This window comes from Papio anubis, chromosome 12 (genome assembly GCF_008728515.1).
Source record: "Papio anubis isolate 15944 chromosome 12, Panubis1.0, whole genome shotgun sequence".
NCBI classification, from domain to species: Eukaryota; Metazoa; Chordata; class Mammalia; order Primates; family Cercopithecidae; genus Papio; species Papio anubis.
Genome location: NC_044987.1, coordinates 102,277,894 through 102,296,570, shown reverse-complemented (window position 1 = coordinate 102,296,570; position 18,677 = coordinate 102,277,894). Strand labels below are relative to the sequence as shown.

The 18,677-nt window shown below is 49.0% G+C and overlaps 1 protein-coding gene across 39 annotated transcripts in view; it reads right to left on the bottom strand.

The window, feature by feature from the left end:
* The window catches only part of LOC101024278 (MAP kinase-activating death domain protein), a 57,952-nt gene extending 39,485 nt beyond the window's left edge, over positions 1-18,467 (bottom strand). For 13 of the 39 annotated variants that reach the window (XM_009186110.4, XM_009186122.4, XM_009186125.4 and 10 more), the window contains exons 1-15: positions 17,739-17,935; positions 13,694-13,843; positions 12,515-13,111; positions 11,173-11,476; positions 10,513-10,644; positions 9,087-9,200; positions 8,285-8,365; positions 5,136-5,314; positions 3,633-3,868; positions 3,280-3,436; positions 2,296-2,399; positions 2,012-2,202; positions 1,383-1,636; positions 994-1,133; positions 46-147 (exon numbers count right to left, since the gene is read on the bottom strand). In XM_009186110.4, coding sequence (XP_009184374.1) covers positions 46-147; positions 994-1,133; positions 1,383-1,636; positions 2,012-2,202; positions 2,296-2,399; positions 3,280-3,436; positions 3,633-3,868; positions 5,136-5,314; positions 8,285-8,365; positions 9,087-9,200; positions 10,513-10,644; positions 11,173-11,476; positions 12,515-13,111; positions 13,694-13,755 — 2,653 coding nt within the window. In that variant the 5' untranslated portion in view covers positions 13,756-13,843; positions 17,739-17,935. Of the gene's footprint in view, positions 1-45; positions 148-993; positions 1,134-1,382; positions 1,637-2,011; positions 2,203-2,295; positions 2,400-3,279; positions 3,437-3,632; positions 3,869-5,135; positions 5,315-8,284; positions 8,366-9,086; positions 9,201-10,512; positions 10,645-11,172; positions 11,477-12,514; positions 13,112-13,693; positions 13,844-15,205; positions 16,382-17,399; positions 17,600-17,738; positions 17,969-17,988; positions 18,258-18,296 lie in introns of those variants that run through there. The other 26 variants (XR_004177525.1, XM_031653456.1, XM_021925815.2 and 23 more) reach the window with 14 other exon arrangements.
* Between the last annotated feature and the right edge of the window lie 210 nt (positions 18,468-18,677).

Below are 18,677 nucleotides of genomic sequence, written 5' to 3'. Positions count from 1 at the left end.
ATCTCCCGGAGAAACCTGGCTTGGCAAAAGGAAGGCTGTAGTTACCTTTCAGACTGGGGAAGGGTGTGGCCTTCTCTCGGACACCTTTGGTGGGCAGTGTGAGGTTTGAAAGACTGAAGCTGGTACTGTGGTTCCGATAGAGGCTGCCTATCAAGGGGAGGGTGCGAGAGTGATGACTTGGCAGAGTAAGTAATCAAAGCATTAGACTAATGACTATCAGCATCTGCACCTCCCTCCTTTCCAAACACAATCCCAGTTTGATGGATCAGATCATCTCTGATCTGTCTTAGAAAGGATCAAGTCTAACTCCAGGCAAACAATGGAGCCATTGCCAGGAGCAGCCAAAACCCAGTAACAGCTTTCTCTGTCCACCTCACATGATAATATCCGAGTCTCTCATCTACTGCTGCACAGCATGAAAGCAGGCAGTTAACGGGCTTCTGGTCTGAAGCTGGCACTGCCCCTCCCTGGCTGCTGAAGAAACTCACGATAACAGGGATCCTCGACGTTGGCTCTCTCTAGTCCATAGTCTGTCTTCAATCTTTAACTGATACCACCCCACACTGCTGGAAATACTCTCTAAGCACAAAATTCAATCTCGTATCAATTTCAAAGCACATTCATGGAAGAGTCCGTTATGAGGCAAAGAAGATACCAGATATAGACTCAAATCAAATTTGACCAGAGTATTTCCACTAAATATAAGTACAAGTGTGTGATTCTGAATTTACTGCCTGTTTTCCAGTTACCCATCCAGCTCTTACCTGAAATAGACTGAAACGACCAGGCATAATGATAATGACTAATCTGTCCCTGTCCTTTACTGCCCTCACTTGAAAACACCTTATTCAGTATCACCCAAATGACTGAATTAGAGCTTGCTAATGCTAACCTAGCCCTACATGTGAAGTTCTAAACAACATTTGCGATAGTCAGGCTCTGCTGTAGAGAAAATGGAACACAGGAATGAGAGAGACAGCTGAAGGCACTTACTGGCAAAAGACATGATGCCCCCGAAGCCCTCGGTGCTGGTGTTGGAGACGGTGGAGTTGGGAGAGCTTGCCCGAGAGTCTGACTCTGCATCTGAGTCACTTGCCAGTCTCAAGCTGTTGGGCCGCAGCAGCTTTTGAGCCCTTGAATGCACAGTGGCACCTATGAGCCCCAGGCAGGGGTACTTGACCTTGGGAGTATGAGCCTTATGCTACACTGCAGCTGCTGCTCCCTTCCTGTAATTCCTAAACCCCTGGATCAAAACACCACCCTCTGGGGATGGCAGGACCACGAGAGCATTCAGACTTAGACTTTCTGATTAACCCTCGCCCAGGGTCCACTGAGGTGAGGTCCTTCAGTCACCCATCTAGAAGGGATCCCCAGGCTCTCACCGATTGCCACTGACATGTTGGCTGAATCGGGGAGTGTAACTTTCCCCCTGCTCATCCTCATCTTCCTCAGGGGGAAAGCCATATTGGGGCTCGAAGTATGGATTGTCATAGATTCGACGGCGCACTGACCCCTCTCCAATTTCTGCCTGACGTCTGTCCACGTTCGACTTGCCAATGCTGGGAGGCACGGAAGGGAGGGGCTTGGAGACGCCTACTGCTGCCTTATCATCCATCTCCGTAGAGTCAGCAGGTTCCTGAAGGCCACATGAAATTAAAAGTGGTTAGCTGGTGCCCAATGGTACCTTCCTGTAATCCCAGTTTGGCAGCGCTGGACCAGGCCTGTCAGATTTCTAGCCTAAGGAATGTGTGGGAAACGATCTCTGTGGCACCTGTTCTCTGTCCCCACAAACTATATAAGGGAGATCACAGCTGTACCCTGAACAAAGCCTGATGAACTCCTTTTGGGGTCAAAACTAGGTCTCTTAGGCTCTAAGCTCGAGGGCCCATGAAGAGGAAGATGAGAAAATTGTGTGAGAAGAAGCAAATGAATAGCTACAGCCTGGCTTTCCTAATAGATGAGGCCCACATCCCAGGCCATGGTTCTCACTCATCCACTACTCCTCACTTACAGAGTTGGCTCCGTGGATGATGGTGCTGGGGCTACTGCTGGCAGTGGTGCTGGAGCTGGAGCGCAGTGGGGGGTTTTCCTGAGAGTTCTCACTGTCTAGGCCAGGCTCTTCTGCTTCCTTCTGATTCTGCAGCTCGTCAATCTCCACCTCGCTGGCATCTCCCAGTGCTGCATGCGTCAGAGGGTCCACATCTGCCAAAATCCAAGGGAGGCAGGTAGAGACCACCCCATCCCTAGACCCCCAACCCCTGCCCAGGGCTGGCCAATCTCCCTAAGCACACTTACTGGGAGTATCACCATTAATGTCACATTTCATCATTTCACTGACAAAGTCACCAAGGGAGGAGTAAGAAGAGCTTGAATCGTCATAATCCATACTATCACTGCCACTGCAGAGTGAATTGCATAAAAAACAAAACAGAAAGGGGCAGGGAGAACACCTGTAATCAGCACTAGGAAAAATAAAAGGGGGAGCACTCTGAATGCAAGGCCAGGGTACAAATCAAATAAGGAAGCCAAGAAAAACAGTCAACCAAAGCATAAAGACTGATAATGGGGGCTGGGACAGTGGCTCACGCCTGTAATCCCAGCACTCTGGGAGGCTAAGGCGGATTGATCACCTGAGGTCTGGAGTTTGAGAGCAGCCTGGCCAACATGGTGAAATACCATCTCTACAAAAAATACAAAAAGTAGCCGGGCGCAGTGGCTCACGCCTGTAATCCTAGCACTTTGGGAGGCCGAGGTAGGTGAATCACTTGAGGGCATGAGTTTGAAACCAGCCTGGCTAACATGGTGAAACTCTGTCTTTACTAAAAATACAAAAAATTAGCTTGGCGTGATAGCATGTGCCTGTAATCCCAGCTACTCAGGTGGCTGGGGCAAGAGAATCGCTTGAACCCAAGAGGGAGCTTGCAGGGAGCCAAGATCATGCCACTGCACTTTAGCCTGGAAGATACAGCGAGACTCCATCTCAAAAAATGTATATATACAAAAATTAGCCAGGTAGTCCCAGCTACTTGGGAGGCGGAAGCAGGAGAATCACTTGAACCTGGGAGGCGGAGGTTGCAGTGAGCTGAGACGGCACCACTGCACTCCAGCCTAGGTGACAGAGCGGCAAGACTCTGTCACACATGAAAAAAAATAAAGAAATAAAACTAAAAAAAAAATACTGATATGGGAAGCCTATGAGATTGCCTCTTCTGTGCTAAAGAAGGGCTAGTGAGAGCCTCTTCACCTTAAAAACCTTTTTGCTACCCTAAGGATGCTCACCTATCATCAGTAGGTTCGGAGTCGGAGTCCCGCTCTGGTGGTACACTCAGGGCCTCAGCCAGCTGGGAATTGCTGTCATAGACGCGATAGTGGATAGGCTGCAGCTGATGAGCATACCACTTAGGCTTGTCACCAATCAGGGCTGGATCAAACATATCTACCCCATGAGGGAAAAGAATAGAAAGTCAGCAGCAAGGAAAAAAAGGCAAGCAATGCCTGAAAGAAGGGCAGGAAAAAGTCTAAAGCAGAGCAAGGACAGAAGGCACAGGTCAAAGATGAGCAAAGGAAAAATCAAAGTCCATCAAGAGGACAGAGGCAGAAGGCAGAGCGGAGCAGAGGGCAGGTGGACTCACTGTTGTGAATTCGCTGAAAGGCATAGTTGGTGGGGTTAAGGATCCATTCCCCAAAGTACTCCACAGCTTGAGTCCTGGCCAATTTCTCGGCAAAAGGAGTCTGGCGGGGACGTGAGGCTAGAAAGGAGCCAGCTTGAAAAGCTACCACAGGCCGAGGGAAGAGGCGCAGGGTACGTGTGTGCATCTGAAATCCCTGCAGCACGTTGGCAGAGTTGAAGAACCGTACCATGGCGACCCTGGGGAAGCAGATGATGAGATAATTTGAGACCCATGCCCTGTAGGTAAGGATTCCCATGATCCAAAGTCTCAGAACACCTCCCAAAGCCATCACTTAACAGGCTTCCAAGGGGAGAGACACCTTTTTCTTCTGAGACAGAGTCTGGCCCTGTTGCTCAGGCTGGAGTGCAGTGGCGCAATCTTGGCTCAATGCAAGCTCCGCCTCTTGGGTTCACACCATTCTCCTGCCTCAGTCTCCCGAGTAGCTGGGACTACAGGCACCCGCCACCATGCCCAGCTAATTTTTTTTGTATTTTTAGTAGAGACGGGGTTTCACTGTGGTAGCCAGGATGGTCTCGATCACCTGACCTCGCGATCCGCCAACCTCAGCCTCCCAAAGTGCTGGGATTACAGGTGTGAGCCACCGCGCCCGGCCAGGGAGAGATATCTTAAAAGAATCATCAGCCCCCTATTCATCCTGAGCACGTGGTTTACTATTTCTTCACTTTGCTTTTACCAAGGTGGAAAATCACAACCAAATATGGCACATATTTTATATATAAAAAACCCTGGGCTGGGTGCGGTGGCACACGACTGTAATCCCAGCACTTTGGGAGGCCGAGGTGGGCGGATCACCTGAGGTCAGGAGTTCGAGACCAGCCCGGCCAACATGGTGAAACACTGTCTCTACTAGAAATATAAAAATTAGCCAGGCGTGGTGGCAGGTGCCTGTAATCCCAGTCACTTAGGAAGCTGAGGCAGGAGAATCACTTGAACCCGGGAGGTGGAAGTTGCAGTGAGCTGAGATTATGCCATTGTACTCCAACAAGAGTGAGACTCCATCTCAAAAAAAACAGAAACCCTGGTTCAGGGAAATAGTCGGCCCTAAGGTCACTTAGAGAGCAAAGAGATCAGGCCGGGCGCGGTGGCTCAAGCCTGTAATCCCAGCACTTTGGGAGGCCGAGACGGGTGGATCATGAGGTCAGGAGATCGAGACCATCCTGGCTAACACGGTGAAACCCCGTCTCTACTAAAAAATACAAAAAAACCTAGCCGGGTGAGGTGGCGGGCGCCTGTAGTCCCAGCTACTCGGGAGGCTGAGGCAGGAGAATGGCGTGGACCCGGGAGGCGGAGCTTGCAGTGAGTGAGCTGAGATCCGGCCACTGCACTCCAGCCTGGGAGACAGAGCGAGACTCCGTCTCAAAAAAAAAAAAAAAAAAAAAAAAAAAAAAGAGAGCAAAGAGATCAATTTAAGAACTTGTGATTACATAGTCGGCTTGGTCTTACCTGGTTGCAACATCCACAGAATCCACATCGTTGCCATAGATAAGTGGGTTGAATTCAGTGGACGGTGTGGACTGCAGGTCATTAGAAGGCCTTCCCAAGAGAAGGGGGATCTCCTGGCCCTCATGAAATTTCTCCAGATTGAGGATGGGCTGGGTGTTGAGGCTCATGCTGGCCAAGGCCTGTGGAACAACAAGAAAATTCCTTATACAAGGCACGTTCCTGGGCAGCTAGCCAATTTCAACTCCAAGGAAAGAGCCTTCCTAAAGTCTTCTACCTCGTATTCTCTGGTCAAAAAGTTCTGCAACAAAGAACAGTGCTAATTTGCAAATCATGGTCAACCCATTTCAGACCTTTCATTTTTGAAACAAAAATCCCAATACTCTAGCCTTTAGAAAACAGTCTGAAATATGTAGCTCTCCATCTTAAGACAACCTAGCTCAAGGCAACTTGATCTTATCTGAAGTCCAGGACAGTTGTTTGCAAAATTATTATAGTCATTAAATGTTTTTTAAAATTGGAATCTATGTGAAACTATACAGAATGGAAATTTGAAAACATAGCTGCTCTGAAGGACACAGGAAGCAGAGCCTCACATGCTCAGGGATCCCAAGCTAAGGCCCCTCAGAGGCTCAATGGGGCAGGGTGAAGACCACTGGTCGAGAGCAGCAGTGCTTCTCAAATGTGAGGGAGGAGAGAAATCACTGGGGGAGGTTGTCAAAACGCAGATCCCGATTCAATATGCCTGGAGTGATCCTGCACTTTAACAAGCCCAAGTGATCCTAATGTTGCTGGTCCATAAACCACACTTTGAATAGCAGGAGTTAGAACACAGGATCAATGAGTCCAAGGATCTTAGCTCCTTCAAATATTTAAAATATAATTCCTGGCGGGGCGCGGTGGCTCATGTCTGTAATCCCAGTACTTTGGGAGGCCGAGACGGGCGGATCACGGGGTCAGGACTTAAAATTCCCACTAGACTCTGCAGTAACAAGGTATCACATTATATCAGCAGTGATGAAGCAACTGAGGTGAGAGGGATGATACAAAATGACCCATTTAAACCCAAACATAGCATCTAGAGGTACTACTAAGTACTTTAGACAACACAGAAAAAGGTTTCTAAACGCCCTTCAAATGAGAGCAGGGAGTCCTAAAAATAAACACAGTGCTATCTACTGGTGTTTCTACACAAGACATAAGGCAGGGGAAGGGAATCAAGCTTTGTCATGTGTTACCTTCAGGTACTGTGTTCAGCATGCAGAGGAAGAAAATAAATCAATACAAAATGGATGTGAGGAATTACTCAAAGAAAGGAATTTGTTTGTTTGAGATAGTCTCACTCTGTGGCCCAGGCAGGAGTGCAGTGGCACGATCTTGGCTCACTGCAACCTCTGCCTCCTGGGTTGAAGTGATTCTCCTGCCTCAGCCTCCCGAGCAGCTGGACTACGGGCGTCCGCCACCACGCCCGGCTAATTTTTGCATTTTTAATAGAGATGGAGTTTTACCATATTGGCCAGGCTGGTCTCAAACTCCTGACCTTGTGATCCATCCACCTCGGCCTCCTTAAGTGCTGGGATTACAGGCATGAGGCAACATGCCCTGCCAAAGAAAGGAATTTTTGAAGAAAGGAACCTCAGGATCAACTCTAGAAGATGATATAAAAGCAGCCAGATGGTCCACACTACTAACTTCCACCTAACAAGATTGAGAAAATCGGCAAGGCATGGTGGCTCATGCCTATAATCCCAGAACTTTGGGAAGATGAAGTGGGTGGATCATGAGGTCAGGAGATTGAGACCATCCTGGCAGCTGCTGCAGGTGAGCCCATCTCTACTAAAATACAAAAAAAGTTAGCTGGGCGTGGTGGCGTGCACCTGTAGTCCCAGCTGCTGGGAAGACTGAGGCAGGAGGAGCCGCATGAACCCGGAGGCCGAGGCTGCAGTGCTGAGATCAGCTCCTGCACTCCCAGCCCTAGGCGACAGAGCAAGACTCTGTCTCAAAAAAAAAAAAAGGCCCGAAGATGTTCTGAGGCCACTTAGAAATTAGCACTTACAAAAGGCTCTGAACAGTGAGGCTATTTTTATACAGTATAATAAGCATTAGAATATAGTAAGGCATAAAATGAGTTGGAATCAAAACCAGAGATTCACTCTGCCACCCAGAAATGGGATATCCCTTTTCTTTTTTTTTTTTTTGAGACTGAGTCTGGCTCTATGTGACTGGAGATGCAATGGCAGATCTCAACTCACTCGCTCCGCCTCCACATTCTCCTGCCTCGGCCTCCCGGAAAGTAACTGGGACCACGAAGCCCAGCCACCTGGCCGATAATTTTGTATTTTTGAGAGCAGTCTCGCGCTGTCGCCAGGCTGGAGACCGTCAGTCGATCTCAGCTCACTCTGCTTACCTCCACATTCCGCCATTCGGCCTCAGCCTCCCGGTAACTGAAGGACCAGCGCTATTCCCCTCGCCGGCATATTGTATTTCTTCGAAGCAAGGCAGTTCCATTGATAACCGAGATAGTCGTCTATTCTCGTCGTCCGCCGTCTCGGCCTCAAAGAAGATGCTGGATGACGAGCCGCAGCATGTCTCGGGGCGGAGTCACCGGCGCTGTAATCACCCGGGCTGGAGTGCAGTGGCCTTTGATCTCGGCTCACTGCAAGCTCCGCCTCCCAGGTTCACGCCCGTTCTCCGCCTCAGCCTCCCAAGTAGCTGGGACTGCAGAAGCCCGCCACCGCCGCCCGGCTAGTTTTGTATTTTTTTTAGGTAAGTGAGGGTTTCACGTGTTAGCCAGGATAGTCTCGATCTCCTGACCTCGTGATCCGCCTCGGCCTCCCCCAAAGATGCTGGGGATTACGAGCTTGGCGCGGCGCTCATATTTTTTTAGTAGAGACGGGGTTTCACCGTGTTAGCCAGGATAGTCTCGATCTCCTGACCTTGTGATCCGCCCGTCTCAGCCTCCCAAAGTGCTGGGATTACAGGCTTGAGCCACCGCGCCCGGCTCGGGATATCCCTTTTCTTAAGCCCATCCAGGGTGAAGAAAACTACTCCATTTGAAGTTTGATAGGAAACTGGCTCTGAGAACAGCTGTCTTCCTATAGGAACCCCACAGCATCTATTACTCCCCTCTCTTTCCTTCATTCTTCACGTACCTGCTTTAAATGCTTTTTCAGCTCTAGTGACTCTGGTTCTGGCAGAACAGGCAGCACTTCTGCATTGGTGGGGGCAATCACCTGCACCAGAGAAATGATAAAAGACGTGACCTTAGAGTTTATTGCTCAGGAATTTCTCTTACACAGGGTAAATAAAAATAAGAGGATGTATATACAGTATTATTATATAAACGAACACACGTTATATAACTACACAATAAGATATGTACACACACATATGACATACATATGCATCTGAAAGGAAATATACCTTAATGCTATTGGTTATTATCACTAAATAAAAAGATTACGGTTTTGCTTTTCACTTACTTCATTTACGCTTATTTTTATTTTTTTAAAGTTTTACAATGAACACACATAAGGGCTTCCCACCAAAGTTTGAATATACTCACATTGCAGAATGGTCAAATAATTCATTAAGCCTGCACTGAAAGACAGTTTCTTACTGGAAACTATACTCCAGGGAAACCATTAAGAGATGATCTATACCACATGTAATGGTCTTCAGATCACAACTGTCTGACTGCTCTTGGATATGGTGGAGGCACCACTTAATTCTGGCAAAAATAAATCCTAAAATTCTCTGAGACCTAACAAAGGGCTTATTTGGCCAATAAGGTAAAAGGAGCATTTAAAAAAATTTTTCAATAAGTCTCACAATAGAAATTATCCAACAACTTAGAACGTTCCTGAAAGGAATCTAGAAAAACACATATCCCAGGACTGGGTCTAGAATGCAATCCTCCTCCAGACGCTACAATGCCTCAGCGAAGAACCTCACCCTGTTGCTGTCCAGATCCACTAGCCATACATCATCAGGCATTTTGAAGTCCAGTTTGTAGAGGAAGAAGCTGGCAGGAACCCCAATGATGTACGGAGTTGGAGCCAACAGCAGCTGTGGAAACGATAAAGAAGGTGAGAAACAAAGACAAAACCTATCACGAGCACTTATCAAGTCCGGATTCTTCTAGATAAGGAAATGCAGAAACAATCCCTCTTCCAAAACCCTTGAGGCCAGATGTATTTGAAAATTCAGAATTTTTCAGATTTTTTGAAAGGTTACATAGTACATTTTTTTGTATACAGTAGTATTCCTTATCCACAGTTTCACTTTCTGTGATTCCAGTTACCTGAGGTAAACTGCAGTCTGAAATATTAAAAGGAAAATTCCAGAAATAAACAATTCATAAATTTTAAATTGCAGCTTGATCATATCTGAAGTCCAGGACAATAGTTCTGAGAAGCATGATGAAATCTCATGCTGTCCCGCTCTGTCCCACCCAGACATGAATCATCCCTGTGTCCAGCATATCCATGCTGTATACACTACTCACCTGTAGCCATCTCAGTTATCAGGTCAACTGTCGCACAATCTCAGTGTTTGTGTTCAAGTAACCTTTATTTTACTTAATAATGGCCCCAAAGCACAAGCGTACTGATGCTGGCAATTGGGATATGCCAAAGAGAAGCCAAATATATGTCCAAAGAGGTCAGGCGCGGTGGCTCATGCCTGTAATCCCAGCACTTTGGGAGGCTGAGGCAGGCGGATCACCTGAGGTCAAAAGTTCAAGACCAGCCTGGCCAACACGGTGAAACCTTGTCTCTACCAAAAATACAAAAAACTAGCCGGGCATGGTGGCTGTGCCTGTAATCCCAGCTACTAGGGAGGCTGAAGCAGGAGAATCACTTGAACCCGGGAGGCGGAGGCTCCAGTGAGCCAAGACTGTGCCACTGCACTCCAGCCTGGGGGATGGATGGAGACTCTGTCTCCAAAAAACACCAAATAAATGCCCAAAGAGAAATTGTTAACCTCTTACTGTGCCTAATTCATAAATTAAACTGTATCATTAGTATGTATATACAGAAAAAAACAAAGTATCTACAGAGTTTGGAACCATCTGTGGTTTGAGGCATCCACTGGGGGTCTTGGAACATATCCTCCACAGATAAGGAGGAATTACTGTATTACGTAACAACTGTGGCAGTGTGGCCAGTAGCCTACAGTCATTAACATTTGTTGTGATAAATAAAAACTACAAATTGCATAAGCTTTGCCACCAGATCAGTTCAAATCAGTCAGATTTTGCAGACAAATAAATTATGACAAAGGATTGAGGACCAGCACTCACTTACAACTTCTTTGAGCATTAGGCCTCCTCCCTCAGGAAGACAGAGGTGACAAAGCCGGAAGACGCCTTGAGACTCACCTGCTCTGCTGATGCCATGCAGGTGGGAAGCAGCGGGATGACAGGAAACATATACTCCAGTGGATAGATCATTGCCACGAATGCCATCACAGACATGGAGAGTGCATTGTAGTCTCGAGACTGTAGCACCACCTGTCATGAGCCATCCAGTAAGAATCACTCCAAAACATAAAATAAGGTTTACAAGAAAACAGCTTCCAACATTACAACTTGGTTTCCAATTCACCATGCCTACAGCTCCAGCTTTGCCTTTCGCACTGCCCTCTGCCCCACCATGCCTGCCACCTCCCAATTCAGGCACAATGGTGATCCTCCCTCACCTGAGATATGCAAATCACTCCCTTACCTTCCTAGTTCTTGTACTGCCCATCCCAGGACCACTCATGAAACAGAACTACTGATATTTCCAAAGAATTAGGTCAGTACAATTAAAGATAAGCCCTAATGAATGGTAAACCCTCTGAATACATCCCACATGATACCAGTATCTTAATTCAACCCACATCTACGGAATACCTGCTGTATACCAGGCATCATGGTACCTCCTGAGCAGAAAAAGATGAAAAATATGTAGTCCCTGTCCTCCAAGAGCTCATAATCTGGCCACTGGCATATTTAAGAGTTCCTCCCCTAGAAAGGTCTAGGAAGCTGGCCTCTCACCTTATGCTCTAACAGAATGCAGGTTAGCACCTGGAGACAGGCGTCCACACCTAGAAGTTCCAAGGGAAGGTGCAGTGGGAAATCCACTAGGGTGAATCGAGATGGGTCTGGAAGAGCAAAGGTCAGAGCTGGCTGGAGCTCTTGGGGTAGGACCTCGATGTCTACTCGCTTCTGCCCAGAGACGGGTACTGGGGAGCGCAGCAATCGATAGATCCAGGCCTCAATCTCCCGAAGGTCATGCAGAAGGGCACTTGACTTCTCCTCCACCAGCAGCGATCCAGTAAAGATCCGCCACATGGTGTCCCTGAGAAGCAGACAGCAGGAACCAGACACATTAGCATCAGGAGCTGATACCCCACTGCAACCCAGTAGCACCACAGAGGCTCTAACGATGACAACGGGAAAAGGAGCATCATTAGGAAAGCCCAGTCTCTGAGCTCAGATAGGACCAGAAGGTATATACAACAGCAAGAGCAAATGTAAAAATATATACTGGGTAAGACTTACTGTCCTAACCACCATTAAACATCAAATTACAGCATTACTCCAAACACAATTTTGGAAGGAGGTTTAACTCTGCAGTCTTTTGCTTAGTAAAGATTAACTCGGCTGGGCGTGGTGGCTCAAGCCTGTAATCCCAGCACTTTGGGAGGCTGAGACGGGCGTATCACGACGTCAGGAGATCGAGACCATCCTGGCTAGCATGGTGAAACCCGTCTCTACTAAAAAACACAAAAAACTAGCTGGGCAAGGTGGCGGGCGCCTGTAGTCCCAGCTACTCGGGAGGCTGAGGCAGGAGAATGGCGTGAACCCAGGAAGCGGAGCTTGCAGTGAGCTGAGATCCCGTCACTGCACTCCAGTCTGGGCGACAGAGCGAGACTCTGTTTCAAAAAAAAAAAAAAAAAAAAAATTAACTCTTGGCTGGGCATGGTGCTCACGCTTATAATCCCAGCACTTCCGGAGGCCAAGGTGGATAGAACACCTGAGGTCAGGAGTTTGAGACCAGCCTGGCCAACATGGTGAAACCCTGTCTCTACTAAAAGTACCAAAATTAGCTGGGCGTGGTGGCACACACCTGTAATCTCAGCTATTTGGGAGGCTGAGGCAGAAGGATCACTTGAACCTAGGAGGCAGGGGTTGCAGTGAGCTGAGATCACACCACTGCACCCCAGCCTGGGGAACAGAGCGAGACTTCATCTCCAGAAGAAAAAATATTTACTCTAAATATGCTTACATAGGTCTGAAGGACCTTGAGTTGCAGAGGAAATTTCCTATGCCCCTCAAAGACCAATTACATGGAATCTCTAAAATGCTCCCATTGGGCAGCAGCAGTGAACCGTACCTTTGTACACCTCGAGGGATGCCCAGCTTCTTGCCCAGCAGGCGCTCACTACAGCAGTCCACCAGGCGCTTGAGGGTATACAGACACTCTCGGAAGGTGGAGAAAAAAGGGTAGTGACTGAGCACACACAGGGACGTGAGAGTACTGTTGCGGGAGCGGCTCCCCGCCTTGGCCCGGCGTTTGCCCCGAGGAGACTGGTTCACATCAGGGGTAGAGTCGGCACTGGGAGGCTGCCGGGATGAGCCACTCTCTGAGCTCTCGGTGCCACCCTCTTCTGAGGCACAGGTGGCGCGGGTTCCTTCCTTCCCATGGGACCCTGCCCCCCCTTCCCCCTTCTCCTTAGGGATTCGCTTCTGGAAGGAGCGGTAGAAGTTAACACAGATGCCGTATCGCGTGACTCCAGTGTCCTTGTCAGTGAGGGTGAAGACAAAAGAGGTATCATCCCGGAGGCTCATGCGCCGCTGCCGCACGCTCAGGCAGCCCTCGGGCTGGCAGAAGAACACGACGTCTGGGGGCAGGGGAAACTCAGCGTGATCCTCTAAGGGGTATCGTCGTAGCAGTTCAGGAGTCTGGGCCACGCTGTCACTGCTCGGGTGCCTGAAGAACATAAAGACAAATTCAGCAGCCTGAAGGGATGGAATGGGCTATCACATTTTAACCACTGTCGATGAATAAAGCTCAAGATGCTATTTTGGATAAAGTAACCTGACTGTAACACCTTGGAAAATACGGGTGCTGCCTGCCATATGGAGCTGGTAGCCTAAGTGAAGTCTGCACTGTCATGAAGGCACCTATTCTGCAACAAGAGATTTTGACAATAAAATTATCATTGGCACCTTTAGATGATTAACATCTTTTAAAGTGAATTAGCTAATAAATTACCAAAAAAGCATACACAGAGGAGGAGCTTTTAAAGTACTTTTCCTTTTTACGAAATAAGAAAACTGAGATATAAAGAGTGTATTTGCTCAACATCACAAAGATGTTAGTTAAGAGCAGGGTTTTCCTTTCAATCCACCTGACTTTGCTGTTTCCCTATTGGCTTCAACACTCCCATCAGGGTAAAATAACAGGGGAATATGAGCTATGCAAAGCAACGTGGAAACTGGAGAGGGGAACAACTGCAGGTTTTATGGCTATCCCAGAGGTTAAGACAAAAGTCCATCTCTTCTTGGTTACCTGGCCCCTACGATCACTAGATAGTCAAGTAACCGAGGACAGAACTTCTTCTTTTGCACCATGGTTCCAATTCATCAGTTCATCTCAGAGAAGCATCAGGGCACCAAGCAAGGAGTCAGCATTCCCGGGAGGAATTCTGAAAACCGAAGTCTAATAGGAAAAAAAGTACTGATAAGATCCACTGCTGTGCCTAAGGGACTCATCCCTCTCAACTTCTTCCCGGCCAGGGGCAGAGGTCAGAAGGTCTTCCACTTTCATACTAATGATAGGAGAACTTGACACTTGCCTAGCCTTGTGTCTAGGTTTATGAGCTCACAGAATAAAATGTTAAAAAATAGATAGGCAGGGCACGGTGGCTCACACCTGTAATCCCAGAACTCTGGGAGGCTGAGGCGGATCACCTGAGGTCAGGAGTTCCAGACCAGTCGGCCAACATGGCAAAACCCCATCTCTACTAAAAATACAAAAAAAAAAGCCAGAGGTGGTGGCATACGTCTGTAATCCCAGTTACTCGGGAGTCTGAGGCACGAGAATCGCTTTGGCGGAGGCTGCAGTGAGCCGAGATCACGCCACTGCACTCGAGCCTGGGCCACAGAGTGAGACTCCGTCTCGAGAAAAAAAAAGAAGTAGATAAATAATGGTTCACCTACCTATCCCTACCAGTGACTTCATTTCCAGCTTAACACCTGGGGCTCTGCTTCTGAAAAACAGACCTAGGCCGTCTAATCTGGACTCAGTCATTGTAACAAAAATGGAAGTCACTCTCAGGATCCCTCCAGGGTGGATCAGGATCAAACCAGACTCCTCAACTAGCACTAATCTGCACTTCTAGGTCTAGATGGAAACGCAATTATTCTGTTTCAACAATCTGTATTCAGCTTGATGTGACACTACCACATAGACTGTCTAGTTAACCATGCTCAGACAGTAACAGCTGGCTATTCTACCTCATGTGATCTCAAATGAAAATGTCCATTGCCCAATTGCCTCCTCTGCACCACTTTTCTCTGCGCTTCAGGCAAGAAAGGAGCCCAGAGGCCACTGCTACTAGCTCTGCCCTTGGTGCTGAATCATAATCTCCCCTCTATTTTGATCTTAGGCTCAGAATCAGTAATACAACATACACAGATGAGTCCTTGTCCTACTATACAATACAGAGGCTATGAATCAGAGGTAGAAATACTAGGATTTCTGCAAGGACAGGGAGAGGGAGAGGTGCTCAGAGAAATTTCTAAACTATGTTCTAAAATTAGGAAAAGCTTTCATGGTCTTAATTGTAATTTATTTCCTTTTAAGTGTCTATGCACTTCTCTAAATAAAACGTTTCACCCCGCTGCACAGCTATTTCTAGTAGGGCTATTTCTTCTATGAGTAGCAGTTCTTTTCTCGTATTTCTAGTGTTCCAGGATTCTACCTCTGTGCTCTACATGCGGCCTAAGACCTTGTTCAATGCACACAGAGAGAAACCCATTATCATATATATACATACACACACACACTCTACTCCCTTACCTGCTGCTGCGGGCACTCCCATATATACAGACATACACACTCCTTGGATGCTTAAGGCCCTATTTGGTTTAGGTAATGAGTAGTTCTTTTTTCTCCCCTACCTAATAATAAACAAGACCTATTTGCAATACCTCTCAAATCCTCAAAATACTGCTTTCTCCTTTCCCTTGCTCCCAATAGAGGACCTGCAGGTAATAGGATTCAGTTTTATCTCCATAGCGACTCTGGCTCCCAGCACTATTTATAGCAGAGCCACAGCCCCTCCCCTGCTTGGTGACCGCACAGTGCTAGCAGCTGCTACTCCAGAGTCGGCCAAGGCCCATAACAATTCACTCCCCTTGAACCTAGAGACACTTCTCCCACTGACAGTACCTGCTAAGAATTAGGTTATCTTCTCCCTCCTCTGTCTGTAGTTTGTACTCCGTCCTAATTCTGACTTTTGATACTGATATCTCTACACCACCAGGTTTCCGAGCACGCCGTATATTCATTTCTAGGTATCACCACTGCTTAACAAACCCAAACGGTCCCTTTGGTTCTCCTAATTGCAACAGAGTCATGAGCAAACTACAGGAGGTGGGGCACCGTAACAGAGCTGCACTCAGCTCCTCCTGAGCAGAATGCAAGGGGGAGAGAAACAGAGAAATGAAATGGGATATGAGTAAAAAGCATGATTTGTTCTAACAAAGAATTATGTAGTTAATCTGTCGTGGGATTCGAAAAAAAAAGAACTGTGTAGAAACGACTACAGCAAAAGCCAAAGTATCTCAAAGTAAAACAAAATTTATAGAACCAGAGCTCTAGGCTACACCTTGCAATCTATGTTTATATTGAAAACCAGGAGTCCTCTCCAGTCAAAATCTCAAAGATCAGGCCTGAAGCACCTCCTACTGAGTACGCATCAGGCCCCTCTAGCCTTGGAGGGATCTCAGTCCCTATCCACTGAGAACTATCTGATGAAACTCAAGTCACTCACAATCATTTCCTTCCAGAGCCACAAGGACCCTGAGATCTTGTTATTATTCTAGCTATGGGTAGGATACGATTTTTAGCCAGAATTCATCTAATCAGCAGCCACTGCCTTCAGTTATTCAGACTGCAGAGATAACTAAGATTTTTCTTCTCATTCTCTCCTCTCTCCCCTCCCCACAAAGATTAACATCTTTAACTCCTCTAAAGACTAAACCCTCTAACATCACCCACAACTCACACTCTGTCTTCACAACCAACGAGGCTCCGACTCTTGCCTGTAGCCTCAACCATATTTACTAACATAGAGCCTCTGGTTCCTGTCTTCATGTATTCCAAAAGCATCAAGCTCAAAATGCATATCTGTCTGCTGAAGTCCGACATCACCATCAGCTTCACCCAGAGGTAGAATTAGGATTCACAAACTTCTAAGTTATTTATGTCTTTTCAGCAGAAATGGCCATGCTAACCAACCCTTTGGATTCGTCCCTCATTTTGCACAGGATCTCACAGTAAAACCACAGGAACCAGAGAGCAATATGACATCTCTGCTGACGTGAACACAACAGGAGGCTCTCCTCCCCTCCTCTACCTCCCCAGGCAGTGACCTTGCAAGCTCATCAGCACGGACTGGTCCAGCGTGCGGAAGAACTGGAGCAAGGAGGCTGGCAGCTGGCAGGGTTGGGGTAGAGGGAAGGGCAGGGAAAGGTGGAAGAAGGTAGATACACGAGGATAGGGAGGAGAGTGACTGCAGAAAGATGAAATAGCGTTCTCACTCTCCAGCAAGTCAATTTTGAAACATCAAATTAAAAAAACAAAAAAATATTATTGAGAACCAAACGTGGTTCTCCAAATTTCAGCCAAAAATAAGGCGCATGCACGCACACGCACAAGCACACCCGCCAAGCGCTGTGCGGGCTCGGGCCCCAAGGCTGCCCAGCTCTGCCCGCCCCCTCACCTGCTGGACAGTTCTCCTCCGCCCCCGCCCCGAACCCGAACCCGAACCCGCGCCGCCCGCCCTGCAGGAACCAAGCCCAGTAGCCCGAGCCCCCTCCTCGGCCCGGGGCGCCCCCATCCCCGGCCCCGCCCCACGCCCTTTCACACTCCTCCAGAGCCTCCTCAGAGACCCCTTCCTCCAAGAGCCACGGTGTCCTCTCAGAGCCCGTCTCCCACTCGGAGTCCCCAGACGCTCGCCCAAAACCCCCACCGGCCCAGACTCTCCTACCTCCCAAGCTCTGGGGGACTGGCCAGGCCCGGACCGACGTCCCCGGCAGCGGGGCGTCAGTCGCTCCCCAGCGCGGCGCCGCTCCGAACGGGCGCCAGTTCCGCGTCTGCACTGGGGGGCGCGCACCACTCGCGCGGGGTGCGGAGGGGGAGGCCGGGGCCGGGGCCGTACCATTCAGCCCGGGGGGCCGGGGCTGCGCCGAGCCAAGCGCCGCGGGGCGGGGCCGACCTCCGGAGACAGCGGCTGCGCACACACCTAGTCTAGCGCCCATGGGCACGGGAGGGCGCGCCAGGCCGACCCAGCGCCGTCGCGTGCAAAGGGGAGGACACACGGCAGTACCTTCTGTTTGGGTCGCTCAGAGAGACTTTAACCCGACGGGGTCATAGCGCCCATTTCGACGACATGTGGATTCCTCTGAAAGTCACTTCCCAAGATAATCGGCCCCTGAGACTTCCTGACGGGCTCCCCATCCCCCTGCTCCCGCACCTCACTCGCTTTGGCGGTGCTCGAAGCCCAAGCCGGCTGTCCCGCGGTGGAGCCTACCAATCCTGGCCAGCGGGGGCGCAGGGGGGCGCGCGGCCGCGGTTACCTCCTCCGGGCGCGCGCGGGGAGGGGGGCGTGGCAGCGCCGCGGCGCCCGCTGGGAGATGGAGTCCCGTGCGTCCGCGAGGCCAGCCCCGCCGCAGAACAGCCTCCTCGCGGCCACACGACTCTTCTCTTCCTGTCCCAAAGGACCTGGGGGCCGAAACTGGGTTCTGGGTCTTTCAGGTTGTGCCTTTTTCAGATGCCAAAGGAAAAACTACGGCATGCTAGACACGCACGTGAGGTGCATCGCCGAGGCCTTAGCGCTGAAATCCAACACTTCCTCCTCCCCCGCAGAAAGGCAACCGGATCCTACCTGGATCCCAGCAGGGGAAGGGGGCGCCTAAGCCTCAGCATTCCATTTATTCATATGGCGCAGTGGGGGTTAGTAAGAAGAGGCCCCCTCTCACGGCCAAGCCTGTCACTTGTGACCCTCCCTCCTCTGAGCCTGGAGGCGGATCCTAAAGATCGCAGGCTTCCTCCTCTACTACCGTGTCCCCACCCCCAATACAGACATTGGTTTCTCTCATTTTGTATTCATTTTGATCTTCCTGTTCAAACAGTACCAGACCTATCAGTGAGGCGGCGCTGAGACATTTATGGCCATACCACAGAGTGACAGTGGAGAATTTTTCTTGGGGCCCTGTGGGAAAAACAGGAAGTGGTGGAGGCAGGATGGGCAGGGCGCTGGAGAACC